At 45.3% G+C, this 21,045-nt stretch overlaps 1 protein-coding gene across 21 annotated transcripts in view; it reads left to right on the forward strand.

Annotated features, from left to right (window-relative positions):
* LOC142587302 (uncharacterized) overlaps window positions 1-21,045 on the forward strand; it is a 410,079-nt gene that overhangs the window by 112,110 nt on the left and 276,924 nt on the right. For all 21 annotated transcript variants that reach the window (XR_012829442.1, XM_075698179.1, XM_075698189.1 and 18 more), the window contains exons 5-6: window positions 12,207-12,423; window positions 18,210-18,457. Coding sequence is in view for 20 of the 21 variants with exons in the window: in XM_075698179.1 (XP_075554294.1) it covers window positions 12,207-12,423; window positions 18,210-18,457 (465 nt within the window). In the remaining variant the exon portion in view is untranslated. The remainder of the gene's footprint in view (window positions 1-12,206; window positions 12,424-18,209; window positions 18,458-21,045) is intronic.

Raw genomic sequence — 21,045 nt, forward strand, 5'->3', positions numbered from 1 at the left:
ATTCTCCAATCAAATCCCAATAAATTTTGGCGCATGCTCTCCACTAAAGACAGATCTAACACCATCGAACTCGTTGACCTCGATGGTGAACCTATCCATAATGATGAATCCGCAACCGCCCTAAATAACTACTTTTCTTCTGTATTTACTGCTCCCATTCACGTATCTGACTTGCCCACACTTACTGCTTCAGTGCAAACTATGCCAGACCTAGACATATACGTGGAGGGCATATCAATCAATAGTCTTAAACGATATCTTCTGCTGGCTGTGATGGTATTAGTAGTAAACTTCTGAAGAACACCTCTCGTGTATCAGTACAAATACTCTGCGTACTATTCAAACAATCGCTAGAAACGGGGACCGTCCCTGGTGACTGGAAGAAAGCTAATATCTTGCCCATTTTAAATCAGGTGACCGCTCGAACCTTACCATTTACCGCCCAATCTCCCTTACAAGCATCCCCTCAAAATGACTAGAACACATTATAGCCTAAAGAAATTCCTTGAAAGCAAAAATTTTTTCGGCCCATTTCAGCATGGTTTCCGAAAACAGTTATCGTGTGATTCCCATCTCGCCGAATTCACCCACATCATTCTGCTTATCATGGAAGGAACCTGCAGATCGGCGCCGTTTTCTTAGATTACTCAAAAGCTTTTGACAAGGTGCCTCACAAGCTCTTACCGCAAATACTATCTGGACTTGGAATCTGTAATAACTTACTCAGATGGATTGAACAATTCCTGTCCGGGTGCACACAATACACTTCCACAGTCACCGCTCACCTCTTACTGATGTGACTTCGGGCGTCCCTCAGGGCGCCTGTCTTTCCCCTTTATTATTTCTAATCTATGTAAACGACTTGCCTACTAGCATACATTGTAAATTATGACTTTTCACAGACTGCATAGTTTATAACACTGTTAACTCCTCTGACGATGTTCTTTGCCTGCAGCGTGACCTCGATGCCATCTCGTCGTGGTGCGAAAAATGGCACATGCCTCTCAACTTATCGAAATGAAAATCTATGTCTTTTACCCAAGAGCACAGTCCCTTTCAGTCCACTTATTGCATTAGCTCTGTCAACATCAGCGCCACTTCATCTTACAAGTACCTGGGTCTTATTTTGATGTCGTCACTCTCTTGGATAACACATACTGAAACAATACGTCGCAAAGCTGCGCGCCCACTCGCGTATCTACAAAGAAATCTAAAGAAGGCATCCCCAGAGGTGAAGAAGTTGGCGTACGTGACATTCGTCCGTCCACAACTCGAATTTGCTTCTGCTGTCTGGCATCCATCTCAAGATTACCTAGCCGCATCATTGGAATCCGTTCAAAACTGAGCCGCCCGCTTCATCACTTCACATTATTCACGATACACTAGTGTCACTTCTTTGAAGCAAACAATAAGTCTGCCAACACTGAAGTCTCGCCGCATCAGATCACGTCTTTGCTTGCTGCACTCTTTTTTTTACAATCCACGCTCAAGGCACCACCTTCTTAAACCACCATTACGAACTTCCTCTCTCATAACTCACAGCTCTGACATAGCACGTTTACCCGGCCGGTCATCCGCCATGATTACTTCCATCTTTCCTGATGCAATCGTTTATTGGAATGCGCTCCCTGACAACTTCGTTACCTGTACTGACCGAAAAAAGTTTCGTGAATACCTAACAAATCACTTTGAATAACTTTGTTCCCAGTGTACATCGTTCATGAACCCATCATAAACCACTCGGAATAGTCTACCCTTGTCACCCCTTCCACCTAGTCTTGTTCTTTTGTTTCTTTTACTACGAATGTATTTCTGTGTTACTTCTCTCAATTTGAATTTTTTCTTTGATTGTTTAAAGTCGTGCCAAATCAGCAATGTTTTTTTTTTTTTTCGTTGTTTTGCACGAAGCCACTCTTACACGTGTTTGTATTGCCCCCCCTTGTGTAATGCCTTCGGGCCTTCAAGGTGATAATAAATGAAATGAGAATGTATTGAGGAGCTTACGACGAAAATTGTGACACATTTGGAGGCTCGCTTCCCTGTTTGCATACCAAGTACGAGCGCTGTTTTCTAGCATGAAATAGGCATGTGCAAGTTTTTGTTTTTCGTTCCAGCGATTTACCAGAGCGACGTGTTCGTATTGGTCAAGCCAGTCCTCGACATTTTCAAAAGCATCGCCGTGGAATATTTCGGGGATGTGAGGCTATTCAAGACACCTGGGAAAGGCTAGGCGCCGTCTGTGAAGGAGGGAGAAGCGCGATGATATAGCCACGCTGGTGGGAGTCGCAAAGGGAGGGAAGTCCAGGCTCAGGCTGAGCAGGGGCTGACTGAAACTGTGCACTGGATTCGTTACGAGAGGTGAAGCTTAGGGTCTGGGTGTACAGCTCCGAATAGGGGTTGCCTGCATGGGGTTGCAGGCTCGAGCACCTCCACCAGTGTCTTTTTTTTTTTTCTTTTTCCCGTGTTTAACTCGGTGCTGTTATACACCGCCCTCATACGCTTAAATTGCGTATAAGGGCAATGCTTCCTTCAAATGTTGCGGCTGTACTTCGATGAAAAAGAGGACAACACGAGTGTACATGAGCGTTTTTGTCAAGGCGCAGTGAAGAAGTCGCGGTTGTGCTCGGTATTAAAAGGGCAACCTGCTCCTGTACCTCTTGGATAGCTCTTGGAGGGCTCCTGTGCTCTACAAACCCTGTTGTGACGTTGCAACAATACTGTGAGCGCTGGGAAAAAGGAAGTCTGATATCCAGCCAAGCAAAGGTGCATTTTTTAATATAGCGAACAGACTGTGCATAAGTGTGTGAGACAGTGTTGAAAGCCTTTGCAAAGTCTACCCGCCGTGGTTGCTCAGTGGCTATGGTGTTAGGCTGCTGAGCACGAGGTCGCGGGATCGAATCCCGGCCACGGCGGCCGCATTTCGATAGGGGCGAAACGCGAAAACACCCGTGTGCTTAGATTTAGGTGCACGTTAAAGAACCCCAGGCGGTCAAAATTTCCGGAGTCCTCCACTACAGCGTGCCTCATAATCGGAAAGTAGTTTTGGCACGTAAAACCCCATCATTTTTTAAGCCATTCAGAGCTGCTCTGCATGTTTCATTGTATGCAATTATTCTAGAGCCAGTGTGTACGCCATCAAAACTAGCCTTCATCTGCAAGACCTGTCATCAAGAAGGAAACTCACCCGGTTATCACTCTTTCATAAAATGTACCTATAATTAAAAAATGACCTTTTTAAATGACTCCGTTAAATTGACCCCCTCATATTTCATCGCGAATCGACTACGTCAAGATATAAGTAACAAGTTGCCGTACACACCTTTTCTTCCTTTCATTTCTGCCCAAGGCAGCATCCGAATGGAACCACCTTCCCACCTCGGTCGCCAGCAATCCATTTCATTCATCCTTTGTATAATTTAACAGAAGTGCTCGTTGGCCTAGTTGGTGCTTGCTAAAAGACATGTTTTCTGCCGCAATTGAACACTCGCAAAAGGAAGACGCATAAAAAAAACACGGGCGGCACTTCCAACTGATTTATTGTGTCCAGATGACACAGTAACCGCCTGTGAAAAATACTACGTTCTGAACTTTGGAAACAAGTACATTTGCTTAATGATTGGCTTCGTATAGTTCATTTTAACAAAGATACTACTTGGCTAGCAGAGAGGAAGCTGAAGACGTCTAGACGCGTCATCCATCACATGGCGGAGTACTGGTGGAACCAAGCCTTAGGACAGCTCCGCAAAGCCTATGGTGAAACGAAGACAACAGTAGCAACGAACAACCAGGTGCTGCTGGGAAATAGCATTCCTGAGGATGCCACAAATCTTCTTAAGAAAGCACCTAAGTACAGCATTGAGCCCGGTGCTCCTGTGCATGAACTAGCAGCGTTTAACAGAAATGTGGCTAAGAAAGCTCCCCAGGAGGACAAAGAAAGATGATTGCTTTGTGGTGTGGACAGTCTAGAAAAAAGCCTTTCAGGGTGTAGGTCTAGTCGTGATGCTGCTGTTATGCGAAAGACTGTTACGTTTTGCAGAGATCATAACCTAGTTATTTTGGAAGCAAAGAGAGGTGTTTTGTGGTACTTCCTAGAGGAATGTACAATGAGAAAGTTGCAGAGGCTGTAAACAAAAACATTGTACAGATTAGGAAATCTGAATCAAAGGTAAAGAGCAAAGTTGTCAGGCTATGTAAGGTGTTCAACCTGGACAAGTTGGCCAAAGATATTAACAATCTGAGAGCTACAGCGCTAAACATATTTTTCAGTGCAGACGCACAAGCCCAACGTGCCGTTTAGGAGCATCGTGAGTGAACGTGGCACGTGGCAGTTGTTACTTAGTAGGCATATTCTAAAGGTGCTAAAAACTGTTAAAGTAAATGATCCTTTCTTGACAGGCAATTCACAAGACATAGTGCAGTTTCTACGAAACAAACAATCCATAGGCAATGCGTTTTCTGTGGATGTTTAGGATCTGTTTTATTCAATTCCACATGATGCCCTTTTTGTTGTGGTAAAGATGTACATAGAAGAAAGCGGCATCATTTTTCAAAATGCAGCTGGTGTTACACTTGAGAACTTCTTAACATTATTAGAAGCCTATCTTAATAGTACCTTTATTTCCTTTTACAAACAGCTTTTCTTGCAAAAACGCGGCATTTGCATTGGTTCGTGTATTGCGCCGCTGCTGTGCAACATATTCTTATCTAGTGTTGACCGCCTGCTCGAAGAGCCTTTTAAACAGGACAGCACTTTAAACATTTTAAAAGTTTTTAGATACATGGACGACTTTTTAATCCTTTTTAACAGACAAGGCTCATTGAAGCACTGCGATGATATTTTAAACATTTTTAGGGACAGTGGTAAAGGGCTTTTGTTTACGCATGAAGTGCCACAGCGTAACACCCGGCAATTTTTAGATTTAAGATTAACCTTTCATGATGGATAAGCTAGTTGGCAGTATTTCCCACGTGCCATGAAAGGGTTGCTGCCGTATAATTCATGCCATCCTAAAATTGTCAAGCATGGAATTGCTATGCTCTGCGTGGAGTCTGCCCTCGAAAAATCGTGTACACACACGATGGAGGGCTCGTTCAATAATCAGATTAAGCGACTGAAAGAAGCACGGTGCCCTGACTCGTTGGAGACCTCAGTCACCGAAAGCCTTTTACGGAAGATTAAAGGTACCAGCGCCACAAGGGAGGAAGATAGAGCCAGAACCGTAAGACCTGCAGTGGTTCCTTATGTTCATAAGATTTCCCATAACCTCAAGAAGGTGGCAGGCTGGTATGGCGTACCCATTGCCTTTTCTGCCCCCGTCAAACTGGGTCGACTCTGTTCGAAAACCACACGTGAGGAGACCGGTTCGCAAGGCTGTGGCAAGAAGCATAGCACGTCCTACGGGAGATGCGCTACAGGCGTGGTGTATGAAATTCCCCTTGAGTGCGGCAAGTCCTATGTAGGACAGACTGGACGCTGCATAAATGAATGAGCCAGGGAACACGAACTAAATCTAACCAAAGATGGCGTGGCACATTTGCCTGTTAACTGCAAGGCCTGGATGTGCAAACCACGGTTTTCTGAGATTAGGATTCTTGGCAGAAGTAGATTTCAAACAGCACGTGAGCTGATGGAAGCCTACTATATAAAAAGGAAAGGTACAAATTGCATTAGTGATACATCTATCATGCTCTCTCTAAATCGGAAACTAGATTGTTTGACCGCTGGGTTACGTAGATCTGAACAGCCAGCGCATGCGTCTATGTATGTATATATTCTTGGGTCACAGCCCAAAATAAATCAGTTGGAAGTGCCACCCGTGTTGTCTTTATGCGTTTTCATTTTGCGAGTGTTAAATTGCGGCAAAAAACATGTCATTGTATAATTGTATAATGATTCACCACTCCTCTGTAATGCCATCAGGCATTGAGAGTATCTTAAATAAATAAATAAATACTGAGGGGCCTCTTGAACCGCCTTTTCGAGGATTTCCTGACTAGATTTGAACGCCCAGGTGTTGTCAAGGCATGTCATTCATTGCTGAAAGTTGACTATGGAGCTACAGAGAACCAGAAAGGTGATAAAGACATACTCATTGGCACCACAACCTACTCTTTGGTTAAGACACTGAGCTGCATTGAGAGAGCAGTCCTTCTCTGCTGTACATCTGTACTTAACGGCAGCATGCGATTACATCTGCCACAAATTCCCACTAGAAGACGTCAATCTCAAGATGAGCTCAAGAGTACAAGCTCTGGAAACTACTTCGATCAACCGCATACGTCATTTTATTATGGCGTTTCTGGCTATCCTACCCCAGCAGAGTGAATCAGAAGCCGTCAACGCATTTGAAGTAGGGTTTGCTAACTTGCAAGCATATCAGGTTCCAGCTGGCATATTGAATCGGCCAAGGTGTGACGTGCAGTGGTCACAATTACGAAGCGTTCGAAGTGTTGACGGATCACTAAGGTTGCACAGAATTTCAATGGTTATGCTGGGTATTCTCTCCATTCCCCACAGCAAACTCGAAAGTCTGCTGATGGTCAAGGGGCACCAGAGTGGTACTTGTTTTGAGCAAACCTACACGGAGAAGTTTGAAGCAGGTAAAGTTGGCAACACCAAAGTCATTGCAAAAATGCCCCAGTGGAGTTTTCGCTCTTTACTTTCCAAGGCACTGATTTCACTTGCGGTTGTGAAAACATGTAAGCTCGTCGCAAAAGGTAAATCCCCTTAAAGAAAAAAAGTGCTGCCATGCAACTCCCCCCCCCCCCCCCTTCGTTATAGTTTTACGAATTTCCAAATCTACAGGTCTGCAGGTATGCATTAAGTTCCAATGCTCTTTAAGCTTGTTTGTTTATTTGTCTTTATGTCAATGTGGGCACTGCACAAATGGCATAACTTTAGGCATTGAGCAGTTAGATGTCATTTTTTGTGCCTTTGTATGCACGCAGTTGTAGTAGTTAATGTGTTTTGCGGTGTCTTCTCTTCTTTCCTTGTGTGGCCACTAACCCAACCTCGCCAACCTACATGCATTGTCCCGTCATGGAGGCCTCACAGGTACGTGAAACACAGGATGGCCTGAAAGCAGCATGCTGTGGTTAACCTTAACACTGTAGACCATGCGCTTCTGCAGTGGGTGGGGCACCAGTGGTGGCACTGAGTATTTTGCAGATGGATGTGTATCATGCAAGGTTTGTGGTGGTCCTTGATGTCCTCAAAAATCTTGGAATGTCAAAATGCTGTTTTCAAGACCTTAGAGGGACGCTAAATGAAACACTAATTGGGATTATTCATAACACCGATTTGTCTCAAGCGGCCTTTGGTATCTGTTGCAAGTATGAGCAAGGCAGTGCTAGGTGTGCCTCCTCCCCTAAGGAAAGGGAGGAGGGGTATCACGCAAAACCTTTTCTTGATCCCGGGCATGTAGGCACATTGAAATACAAAATACTACGTGGATGCTACTACATGGCTGAAGAAATATGGGGGGCGGGGGGGGGGCGCTGGAAGGGGGGCACACGGCCTGGCCCTGCCCCCATCTCCTAAAACAACTTGCCATGACACTCCCAATTTCAGAATCTTTGACAGGTGGGCAATCGTGCCAAACCTGACAACGAAAATGCGCCTTTTCACCTTCTGCACCAACCACGGTGGACAGCGCACGACACCAACAATGTCTATGCGTGGAGTGGCAATTGAGTCACGTGATGTGCAGGCTGCGTTTTCGTCTGTCATGCAGGTTCGCTTTAATATAACCCACCTTCTATAAAGATAGGAAAGCCCTTCTATGCTTTGGAGGAAAACTGGAAAGAAAAAGCTTTCCATGTGCAGTCAGACCCACTTACAACAATACTCAAGTGCCGCGAAAATTCCATTGTTTTAACCAATAATTGTTATAACTGCGTTGCATGAAAAAATCAAAATAGGGGGATGGCAGAGTTGATGTGAGAAAACTATAATATCAGTGAGGTCAGTGCCCCTCCCCAGTGCCTTCCATCATCCAGCTGATGATTGTGTTCACTCGTTTAACTGCTTCTTGGGAGCTCCGATCGCGTATAAGAAGTCGAGGCTGTCGGCCTTAAAGAATGGCACTGCTATGACAACTGCAAAGAGGGGTCACCGGTGGCACGCGATATGCAAGCACCGCTGAGGCATCGCTTTATAGGCCCCAAAAGGGGCCTTTAAAAATTGCAAGAAGGCTGCCATAGCAGCCTGTCAGGTGAGAAATCCAGAAGAAACGCTGAGGCAAGATCGCCACACTATGCACTTCCCACTGGCTTGCATGCTTTACGCGAAGCTTGACTACATCCTCCAAGGCATCCAGGTGCTCCACGTAATGCAGCAGAAGGTTCCCCATGAAAATGAAGCCCTGGAGCGACTGAATCATCTGCCGGACCTCCTGCGAGGACAACGTTGAAGCAGCCTGCTCTACCACGTCATCGCTGCCGTTGTCGCCGTCGCTATCTGAGGCAACCACGTTCGCGATGATCGCCTCATCGGTTAGAAGCACTTAGTTTCGAAATCTTTAGCCGTACGCTTTCTTTTCACAGGCAACATTGTGCATTGCCAATGATTAGCAGGCGGATCAGCCATCGTCCGCTTCAGCGGCGAGTCAGATGAGGCTGAGAAACCACGTGGCCAGGAACGATTTTGACGCAACGAACAAAGACGAACGCGAGTGATTGAGCTGTTTGCTGAACTGCGCTGAATGAGGAGACAGCGAGCAACATGCGAGCAACCTGCGAGCAGTGCATTTGACGCGGTCCTTTCGTCTTTTAGATGGTGGGGTGGCTTAGAGCTATGGGTGCAGCCCATTCGTGTTCGGAGGAGTGGAAGGGCAACGGGAGAGAGGCGCATGGAGATGGCTAGAAAATTAGCGCGCGGCAGCTGTTGGAGCAGTGGCCCATCTTGCAGTGGCTCGAATTTCTTTTCTTTTTTTTCTTTTCAAAGATTTTGTATTTCACTACCTTTCGGCTCAGACACCCAGCAGCCAGATTTTATCGTTATAACCGATAATGTGGCATCGGGGCATTGTAGTAAGCAGTTATTTCACCATGTAACACATACCAAAGTTCAAGGTGCAGCAGCTTCTTATTGTTATAACCGATTTGTTGTTAAAACCGCTATCATTATAGGTGGGTTTGACTGTAATAAGATTGCCACAAAACAAAGGTCCACTATTAGAATGAAAACCTTAATGGTATTCAGTACAACATAATGCTGCTAGTTGTTTAGCTTTAGAAGGAAAAAAGCACTTGATTCTATTCAACAGACATTCTATTGATGAAAAATGCTCTATATACCATATACTATAAGAGTTGACTGTTGGGCTAGTTGGTCTAGTATATACTATAACTGAGGTGTAATCAGCGCTGGCGTACTAGTTCAGAGTTCCCTTTACTAAGGCTAAACCGTACTGTACATCTTGATTTATACACTCAAGGTACTCATAGTGGGTTACATTTTTGTTATGTGATGTTAGGAGACTCCCAACCATAGGCAGCTTCATGTCTTATTGCACAAAATTTTCAAGCTGTAAATCTTGTGGTGATAAATGTTCTGATATTTCATCATCATCAGCCTGGTTACACCCACTGCAGGGCAAAGGCCTCTCCCATACTTCTCCAACTACCCCGATCATGTACCAATTGTGGCCATGTTGTCCCTGCAAACTTCTTAATCTCATCCTCCCACCTAACTTTCTGCTGCCCCCTGCTACGCTTCCCTTCCCTTGGAATCCAGTCCGTAACCCTCAATGACCATCAGTTGTCTTCCCTGCTCATTACGTCCTGCCCATGCCCATTTATTTTTCTTGATTTCAACTAAGATGTCATTAACTCGCGTTTGCTCCCTCATCCAATCTGCTCTTTTCTTATCCCTTAACATTACACCTATCATTCTTTTTTCCATAGCTCGTTGTGTTGTCCTCAATTTAAGAAGAACCCTTTTTGTAAGCCTGCAGGTTTCTGCCCCGTAGGTGAGTACTGGTAACACACAGCTGTTATACACTTTTCTCTTGAGGGATAATGGCAACCAGCTGTTCATGATCTGAGAATGCCTGCCAAACGGACCCTAGCCCGTTCTTCTGATTATTTCAATCTCATGATCCGGATCCGCGGTCACTACCTGCCCTAAGTAGATGTATTCCCTTACCACTTCCAGTGTCTCGCTACCTATCGTAAGCTGCTGTTCTCTTCCGAGACTGTTAAACATTAGTTTTCTGCAGAATAATTTTTAGAACCACCCTTCTGCTTTGCCTCTCCAGGTCAGTGAGCATGCACTGCAATTGGTATCCTGAGTTACTAAGCAAGGCAATGTCATCGGCGAATCGCAGGTTACTAAGGTATTCTCCATTAACTCTTATCTCCAATTCTTCCCAATTCAGGTTTCTGAATACCTCCTGTAAACACACTGTGAATAGCATTGGAGAGATCGTATCTCCCTGCCTGACTGCTTTCTTTATTGGGATTTTGTTGCTTTCTTTATGGAGGACTATGGTGGCTGTCGAGCCGCTATATATATCTTTCAGTATTTTTACATACAGCTCATCTACACCCTGATTCCGTAATGCCTCCATGACTGCTGAGGTTTCGATTGAATCAAACGCTTTATCGTAATCAATGAAAGCTATATGTAAGGGTTGGTTACATTCAGCACATTTCTATATCACCTGATTGATAGTGGGAATATGGTCTATTGTTGAGTAGCCTTTACGGAATCCTGCCTGGTCCTTTTGTTGACAGAAGTCTAAGGTGTTCCCGATTCTATTTGCGATTACCTTAGTAGATACTATGTAGACAATGGACAGTAAGCTGATCGGTCGATAATTTTTCAAGTCTTTGGCATCCCCTTTCTTATGAATTACGATTATGTTAGCATTCTTCCAAGATTCCGGTACGCTCGAGGTCATGAGGCATTGCGTATACAGGGTGGCCAGTTTTTCTTAAACAACCTGACCACCATCCTTCAACAAACCTGCGGTTACCTGATTCTCCCCAGCAGCCTTCCCCCTTTGCATAGCTCCCAGGGCTTTCTTTACTCCTTCCGGCATTACTTGTGGGATTTCAAATTCCTCTAGACTATTCTCTCTTCCATTATCGTCGTGGTGCCACTGGTACTGTGTAAATCTCTATAGAACTCCTCAGCCACTTGAACTATCTCATCATTTTCTTACGGCCGCATTTCGATGGAAGTGAAATTCGAAAACACCCATGTACTTAGATTTAGGTGTACAGCCGCCCTGATTTTTAATAATATAGCGCGAGCGTCGACTGAATTGCTGGTGAGCGCCTTATAACGGCGATAAGCGTGCAACAAGGCGAGAGTTCGCGCACGAGCCTTGTTGCCTTGTTGCACTCGCCTTGTTGCACACTCTTGTTGCACGCTTATCGCCGTTATAAGGCGCTCACCAGCAGTTCAGTCGACGCTCGCGCTATATTATTAAAAATCAGGGCGGCTGTACGTTAAAGAAACCCAGGTGGTCGAAATTTCCGGAGTCCTCCACTACGGTGTGCCTCGTAATCAGAAAGTGGTTTTGGCACATAAAACCCCATAATTTTAAATCATTTTCCTAATTCAGTCCAAAATGCACTGTTCGGTGCACCACGTTTGTGCATCTGAGCTAGACAGGCTTTTAGGGTTTGCCTGTATGTCAGACCATTCCACAGCATGAGTGACTTTCAGCAGTCACATGCAAAAAATAAGTTTTTGTTCACTCAGCACGTCCTTGGAGAAGCAAATTGTTAAATTATTTGTTTTCACAATCTCTGGAAATTTTGTGACATTCCTGACAAGCTTCAGGTAGGCATATTTTATATTTCGAATTATCGATGCACTGAACTATCTTATGATTTCCTTCAAGTTTGATATATCCTGTTTTGACTATAGCCCTCTGTAGTCTTGTGCTCTTTTATCTGGTCCATCTGTAGCACTGTTGAACTTGTGGTTCTATGGCTAATAGTATATAATACGGTGACCACTGCTGAGTGATGTTCCGAATATCTCTGACAGTGCAAGTGTATGCTTTGGTTCAAGCTGATCACATCTGGCACTGCCTGCTAACTGTGGGGCTTCTTGCTTCAGCACTGTGCCGTCTGGCTTTGCATGTGTCCTTGTTGTGTGGCGCAGCAGGGGTGCTTTGTTGCATGGTGATGTTACTGCCGATGAGTGCTGTTCCCGCATTGTAACCATATCTCCTGGTTTACATGTACAGGATGAAATTGAGCTGAAGCACCTACAGGAGCAGCTTCAGCAACAACAGCAGCAGCAACAACAAAAGGAGGTGGCCGAAACATCATCCTGGTCTGCAGCAGCACCACCCTCGCCACCCAACCCTACAGCTGCGGCTGCCAAGGGCTCCCCGCTCCGTGAGAAGCCTCCGCGCAGCCGCAAGTCTAAGGGCCAGGACGCAGCTTCTGCAGTGACCACTGGTCAGTGTCTGTCCTCAAAGCAAGGCTAAGGGTTTAGCAAGTTAGACCTTGTTCATTGTAGTTAAAGGCCAAGTGCAATGAACTTTCACTTTTGCTAAGTTCGTTATACGCGAGTAGTATACATAGAACCCTGGTTATGCGTTCCCCGTTTTGCGATATCCCAGGTTTAACAGTGGTAAGTGCAGTCCCGGTGAAATCCCCATAGAGAAAAGGCATTGAAAAATTATACAACTCGAGACTACGCATGTCTCGTCTCACAACGACCTGCACGAAACTGCGAGCTCAACGGCAGATGGGCTAGAAGCATTGCCAGCCTCGGGCACCTCCTTCGCTATGCTCTCACCTCCATCAAAAAGGGTAGGTGCCCCTTTGCATGCAGAGAGCTCCGATTGTCTTTGTCCTCCTCTTGCGTGCGTGGGCCTCTCATCATTCACCTCCCTTCCCCTCTCAACCGGGCAATCACTTTTGGGGATAGTTTTGCTTTCATGAGATTTTGCATGAATCGGCAGTATCGAAACTGGATGCCATCCGTATCAGTAGAGTCTCAATGATGCAAATCTCTCAGTTGCAGTGCTGGTGTATTAGCTTTGGCGTTGTGCTGCTAAGCCCACTGCCAAGGGGGAAATGCAAAAATGCTCACGCATTGGGTGCATGGTTCATAGGTGGTCAAAATAAATCTGGAGACCCCCCCCCCCCACACACACACATACATAATTATATCCTGGTTTTGGCACCTCAAATCCCAAACTTTAATTTTAATTTCTTGAGACTGCAAAGATTCGTATCATGTTAAATTTGTATGACCGAAAAGCATGTGAAAAAATGGAAAATTAGAAGAGGGACATGGCAACAAAATGGCCAACAGGCTCGAAATTTCAAAAAAAAAATTTTTGCCACAATCAGTCACATCCTTCCGTTATCTCAGTGTGAATTATTTGGAAGTGCAGCAGAATTTGAGAAAAATTTCACGTTTTTGTTGTGTTGGGCTTGAAACCGGACTTCGAAAAATGATCCCGCACCGCTGTTTGCACGACTTTCCAGTGACACAGCGCCACCATCTTAGTATCACCATGAACATGGCATAGACTCAGATAGATGCAGAGCTGCATTTCTCCATGGAGAAATAAAAGTAACAAAAGTGAGCTTGAAAAGGAAAAACGAATTCGTTACTGCAGTCACCTGGCATGCAGGGAAGGGCCATTTTCAGCCGAGGCAAATTTGAATCACCAGTGCGCTTGCTTCGCGCACATTTGGAGATCTGCCTGTTTGGCTCGAATTTCTTTTGTTGCAGAGTCCTGATGGTGATAAGAATGTGATTTGTGCAAAATAAGAGAATTCATTTACTCTTCTTTTTTTGCAGCAGCAAACTACTTCCTATTGTGCAATTTGACAGATTAAAAATAACGTTTATCAACTAGCTCAAGCAACCACCCTAGTTGACAGATTAGGTTAAAATAGTCATTGGGTGCTGAAGATAATTGAAAGCGAGGAATACTGCAGAGGTAAAGCTACCCATGAAAGCTAATACTGCCGATCCTGTTGATGCAGCAAGACTGGGTCTCGTGCGATTGCAGGCTCCTGATAAAATAACAAGGCGTTTCAAAATGGCCAAAAATTTGCATGGTACTGCACAAAGCAAAATTGGTGTTTTTTTAAGTAAGGGGAGGTATATTCATGGTCGCTCTGGCAATAAGAATGTGATGCCACATTGGCGTGGCCGCTCTGCGAGGCTGACAATGTCTGGCACTACTAGTGTGCTGGGACTAGGTGCCTTGGCATGCGAGGAGGACATTGAGGTGCCCTAGTCAATGCCTCCTAGATAGCAAGCCTGTGCTTTCTGCTTTGTGACATGCTACATAGACAAGCATTTCCATTGCCAAGCCTGTCCTGGTGAACGCGGTGACATGAAGGTCACCTTGGCTTACTTGGGAGCATTTTCATCAGATTGTATGGAAGTTGGGCAAGGTAGCATGACGCCATGGATAGGGGGATGGACGTCGGGGATCTTGCTCTAACATATGTCATGGATAGCAGTGCACCAGTCTTGTTATCTTGGAGGCATTGTCTTAGCAGGGACCTCCTTGCCAGATTCGCCGGAGAATGTGCGGTGGCTCGATTGTTTTGTAGCATTTGCCATGGCACGAAAAACAGTTTGGAAACATTTGAAATTTAGCACGGAAGCTAGCGGACTTGGGCCGAGACTTTTGAAAAATTGGTATCATTCTGAAATTTGTATTGGGCAGGATCTTGTCACCGGGATACTATTGTACAAGGCCGACAGCGTTTATGGATCTGTGCCAATCTCGTTGCCTTCGCATAGTCTGCATCACGACCTACTGAACTCCAGACCTGCACAGATCTCCCTCCTCCAGCACGCCTGGTCTAGTTCGCCCCTTTTGCCGCTAGGGAAAGAACGTACGAGCAGAGTGGCGCTAGTTATAACCTGTTTGCTGTCGTCTGCTTTCGCGATCTGTTCAGCGCTTGTCTTGCCATTTCGGCAGGCACAAAGCGCTTGTATTGGCGGTAAATGAATAAATTCACAAATATACAAAAGAAGACATATTTGCGAATGCTTTGCGTTTGAATAGTGAAACTAGAAGAGGAGCAGCGGTGCAAGAAATGGAAACGAGCATAGGTGGCCGCTGCAATGCTAGATCAACGGCATAATTTTCCCTTTCCTAGCCTCCTTAAGAGACTGGAAAAATTTTTGACAAGATTCATAGGATAATGTAGCTTTTTTTTAGTTTATTACTGACAGCCTTATGTCGTAGATGACATTAGGATTTACTGCTGTGTGCCGTAGTGAAAGGCAGATGATCTGGTAAAAGTATAGTAAAAGTATTCACGAGTAAGTCCTCCGCACGATATGTGCAATAGGCTGATCGATTCTGTTTCAAGGGAAGGTGAGCATATCTTGTTTTTAATATCGTTGGATGTCTAGCTCAGAAAAAAGCTTGCAAAAAATTAAGCGATCCCAGTGCTTTAAAATGTGCTGCACTGTAGGCCCTAATTAAATCGTGTCACGGAACTCTTTTCAAACTGTAAAGCTAGCTTTTCTGTGTGGCGCGGCGGCAGCTTAAGATACGTACGCAGTGAAGCTGTGTACGCAATTCACTTTTTGAACTCGCGACGCATTCACGGACAACTTTTAAGAGTTAAAATGAGTAGTAATCGTTTTGTCGTCGAACATTACGGTGGCTCCAAGTTTTTAAGAGCGCAGAAGCGAATTTTACAACGTGTACAATGAGACTGTTGTGTACGTTGCGAACTCTACACACAATGTTATTTATAATATTCTGCTTGAAAAAGGCACTAGGAGCGGCTATTTAACGCTATTTTAGAGAGCAGCGGACTACACGCTCCGACATTTTTTAAGTTCGGGCAGTCAACTTTTGGAGCCAAGTGACCGATCAAAGCCTTGTGACATCACTCACTGTGTTAGCAAAAATCATGAACTAGAGAAGCAGTCCGTCACAACACAACAGCTGCCGTACTAATTACAACGCCGCACAGCCGCCCACCGCATAGCGGACGAACAGGTTATAAAAGTGCCACCTACGGCCGTCGTTTGAACGAAAGTGGGCGCAAGCTGCTCCCATAGAAGCCGGATATCTGTGCAGGTCTGGAGTTCCAGTAGGTCGTGGTCTGCATAGTGCCAAGAACGCTATCCGCCATACACTTCGTCGTGCCTGGTGCCGAGCCTTGCAAGAGAGAAAATGTCTTCTTAAGTGATCGCTCGAGAATACTGCCCCAGCCTGCGTAGACCAAATTTTTGTAGCCTCGTAGCACTAGTGTCAACCGCAACAGTGTTCATCTGTGTTAATCAGCTGCATCTTCTTAGCAAAATGTACAAAGGTCATTCGTCCAAGCGGCACTCTGCCATCGTCGGCTGCACCAACAACTAGCAAATGTGGAAGTTGCTCATTCAAGAGCCATGCGATTATTGTTCATTAAGACACAAGCACTTTGTGTCTGTTTGTAGTGCATTCGCTGTGCACACAAGGCTCCTGCGGTGCCCGAGAAATGAAATCATAGGATATTGACTTTAAATAGGAAATACTCTGTGCCCAGCAAGCTTGTTCGGGCGGGTATTCATTGTGTTCTCGTGAACTGCGCCTAGTGTACGTCTTGCCTTCCCGCACTGTGAGCCTGCCATAGCAGCACAACAGTGCCATTTACGACCTTTAGGTTTTCTGTCTGCTCTGTTGACTTTCCGAACGGGAAGTCCACGAAGCTCAACACTTGCCCAGAACTGCATTTTGCATGTGAAAGAAATGTAAGCAGAAGGCGTTAGGTGTGATTGTCGACTTCCTAACTTGGGGAGAAATTGTGCCGTTGTGCCAAATACACAAGACTATACAGAACTTGACAGTTTTCGTGTCTGGTGCTTTCTATGTACATGAATGAGCCACATTGGAGCATTTGTGACCGCAAAAAGAGAAAGCGGCATATGACACAGAAATCGGGCTGCACGCACGTCGATGCCTTGCTTGATCTTCTTTAAGTTCTTTTCACACATTGTGCGGGCACTTGAACTTTATAATTGTGCAATGCTCACACTCAGCCACACAAGAAACGTGCTCAGCCATTGCAAACAGAGTTGGTGCCCACTTCAGTGATTACATGAATGTGCAAATTATTGTGTGTTCTCTACATACTGAATGCAAGAGAGGAAATAAAGCACTTCTAATGCTTTATTAACGTAATGCTTTCATCTTGTGCACAGTGCACTTTCCGACTAATTGGTTGTTACAGGGTGCGTACGTTGTCAGTGTGAAATGTTGCTCATACTTGCTTCGTATTAAAGTTTCACAAAAAAATGCAACAGTTAGTTTTCCCTGTGAATGCGTGTAGTGTGCGAAACACAGAAAATAACTTTATTGTACTCATATTGATTATGGTATGCTAAAATCGCGCAACATTAGGGATGACAAAGCAGGGTAAAAATGCAGCACAATGTATGGCACTAGCATGTGGCACAAATCTGATACCGATCCTTCAAAAAGCAAAGTATAGCTTACTAGATGTTGTCTAGTATCTTTCATACAGTGCCTCAAGCCCTAAAAGAACATGTATATAGTTACACAGATTTTGCAGAAAAAAAGCCTGACGAACTGCACGACGTTGCGCAATTACGTGGTATATTTTTTTGTGATTTGAAATGTGATGGCATTAAAGAATACATATTTACCAGCATTCGGAGACGAGACAGCTGCAGTGCTTTTGGAAGCAGCCATCGCTGGCAACCACTAACCACAAACGCGCTTTGGCCTGCTGCCACCCGTGCTACTTCAGCAGTCCTCTTACCATCGTCTTGACAAAAACGTGGTCGCCTACTGGTGCTGAAAGTTCCGGTCTATAGAAAGCTTGAAAGCACATGCAAATATCAAACTGATTGGCCACTGGAAGGCATGCAGACGGTCTTGAATGTGGTCATGGTATTGAATATGGGAGCATGAAATAGGAATGTGAAGTGTGGTCACACGCGTATTATGCTGTCTATAAGCGAGCACACAAAACATGTTACATGTCCCTAGTTGTGGTTCCCATAAGGGACACAGATGAGGAGAGACCACACAAGCGCACTCTTTCAACTGCTGTTAAAGTTTGCTGTCTTCAAAAGCGCCGTCTTATGACCTGAAAAAAAAAAAAAAAAAAAAAACTTGCATAGATGGGACACTCGGTGTGCTTGATGTCTGTGTTCTTTTCTGGTTATGCTTTGTGTAGTTACCTAGTTCTGCTATGTCGGTAAATTAGCAAGTCCATCGGTCGAACCGTGCCTGCAGATAGCACGGCTGCACGAGAGGTGTGTGCCCGAGAGCTTCTGTCCCTGGTGCGTGGCAGCAGCCGCTTCGTGGCCGAGCAGGAGGAGCTCGAGCAGCTCGTCGAGGAGCTGCTCAACCGGGCGGGGCAGCCAGCGGGCGAGTGGCGCAAGCGGGGCCCGGACCCCGAGGCCCACCTGCGCCGTCTGCTGGCCGAGCGGGAGCGAGACCTCGAGGCCGAGCGCCAGCACGCGCTCTCGCACGCGACCAAGGTGGGACAGTGTGTCTGCGCTTTCTCTGGGGTTTCCCTCTGTATGAGTGGTCTGTTTTCCAATATTCAACAAAAATGGCAAAATGCACTGCTAAGTAGACAACTGCCTGAAGTGTCATTCTAATTCTACCAAAGCCATAAAAAACGACAGCTTCATGAAGACACTGTCAAAATAAAAAAAATGTGCAGGCTAATTTTGCTGCCCAAACAAGATGGCGGCCGACAGAAGCTCAGAAACTTGAAAATAAAATCATTTGTGCGCAACATAATGTAGTTGCGCTTTCCTACATGCAGTTAATTAACTGCTTAGAATGCAGAAACACATGGCTTCCAAAAATCACCTTTTTTTTCACTATTTTCGTGATCTGATCTTCGTGTCCCAGGCTGTCACAGGTCCACGCGCGCAAAGATTAAAAATGCAGTGGTATTAAAGGCTTTTCTTAGCTTTTTCTTGTGGCACGACAAGTTCCCAACGAGTTCCAACACTTGGGCTCAAAGCTGTCTCCTTAGTTCTACGTCGACCGTCTGCGATGCTGGCCTGAACTGGAACGCAGCCCACACTTCATGCACAGCTGCCAGCGCTACGAGAACTTGACGCATTTCTCCAACTGCTCCCATTCGGGACTGAAAAATAGCGTGTTACATTTGAAAAAAAAAAAAAAAAGGCGTGCATATGCATTGTGCATGTACTACTTGTCCTTGTCTGCTTGTTTCTGTCTCCATTATGCATTCAGTGTTTTCAAGTGACGGCAATGTGTGACAAGTTAGGCCATTGTGGATGGCGATCTGCCATAGTCGCTTTTTCCAATGCAGTAAAAGCTCTTTAATTTGCAGCTCATTAATTCGAAGTTTCGAATAAGTCGAACTAAGTGGCGCAGTCCCGCCATGCTCCATAGAGCCCCATGTATTGAAAAGCTTGTTGGTGCGAACATCAACCTGGTACACCACAAATAATTCGAACTGCATTCTGCCGTAGCCAGCTCGCAGTCTCTACTGTTTCGATGACACCTATCACTGAACAAAGGGAAAATCGGACATCCAGGTGGATGTCTGATTTTCCCTTTGTTCATTACTTCTCTCCACCTTGCGGGTTTCCGCAGAACTACTACGTCACACCTATCACTATCATCGTGTGTTTTTAGGGTGCAGCACTTGCATTTATTTGCAAATGCTCTGCACCATCATCGTGGACAGTGAAGTACAGTCAAACCTCATTAATACCAGGGTATCTACCAACCGGGAAAACCAGAAATTCTCAGTTATTTTGAGCTTCTATCAGGGAAAATTAGCTGTAACATTATTGAAAGGGTCAAAAGTCGAGGTAATGCTGGCTCGAGTAACGCACAGGAATCGTAATGAATCGTTTTTGACATCCTGTCATCGGCTGGAGGAGTTGCCAGTGTACAGTCGACGACCGACTTTCCGGATTCCCGATAATTTGGACGGCTTCGCGGCACCACCACACAACCCATGGAGTCAATGTGTCAAAACGTGTGAAATTTCTGACGCAAGAACTCTTCGCCGTCCGATTTTCCGGAGGTTTTGCCGTGACCGCAGGTCTGAAACGGCATTATTCAAAGCCACCACCGCTGCCATTTTGATTACCTTGCAGCCTCGAACCGGCGCGCTTGAACGCAGATCCGCTGGCAGCCGTAGCCACAACGGGGGCAACGCTAGGCCTAGCTGCTTCGACGTTCGCTGTGAAGCTTCTTGCTGTTGGATGCCGTGTTTTTTATTGAAAGAATTCGCTGCTATCAGCAATGGCACAGACTCTGCCTTTGTGGTCCTCGTGACTGGCTTAGAAGCTTGGAAAGCACAGTGCGTTGCATAATGCCGCTTCCCGAAAGTCAGCTTCGCCTCCGTACACAAATGTTACTTGGTGAAACATACGCAAAAGTATTGCAGTGAATCATAACAAGCATGGGAAGGGGCTATTGCCATGAGACACAGTATGTATACCTTAATGATACATGCGTGCACCCGGTATTTCCTGTCGCAGTACGAGCACCGATATGCCTAATACGTGTACAGACAGGCCTTCAGAGCATTTTCGAATGTGCCTGTGGCGGTTTGAGACCTTAAGGGCACTAAATCACATGCATTTATTTTTTTCCAACTGGCCAATTTTTCAAACGTTTTCGCCGCCCCTAAGGAGTTCGAAAACTTGGACATGGACTGTGCAGCTGACCAAGGAGATGCTTCAAATGGTCCGTGGTGCGAAGGAGTGGCGGAAGGAGGACAAGAACAGAAAGGACCTATGCATTGAAGAATGAACGGGAAAGGAAGCGTGCTGTTGCCGTTTTGAAGGAACTTGAGCTAAAAAAACAGTGTTGGCTGATGCCGAGATGCAAGATCCAAACCAAAATAAACTCTTTAAAGCAGTGAAACACAACACTGAGGCATCGTGCGCGGGCTGAGAGTATGTCAGGACAGTTAAGGTTAAATAAAGAGCTGTTGAGAGAGAATCTCAATTGTGACAACATTCGGGCCTCATACCACTGAGCTTGCTATCACTTGACAGAAATAGCTCATATTTGAACATTTTTGCCTCTGTATGCATCTTCTTTTTATTCATATTTGAGAATGTCA

The sequence above is a fragment of the Dermacentor variabilis genome, chromosome 7 (genome assembly GCF_050947875.1).
Source record: "Dermacentor variabilis isolate Ectoservices chromosome 7, ASM5094787v1, whole genome shotgun sequence".
Classification (NCBI taxonomy): domain Eukaryota; kingdom Metazoa; phylum Arthropoda; class Arachnida; order Ixodida; family Ixodidae; genus Dermacentor; species Dermacentor variabilis.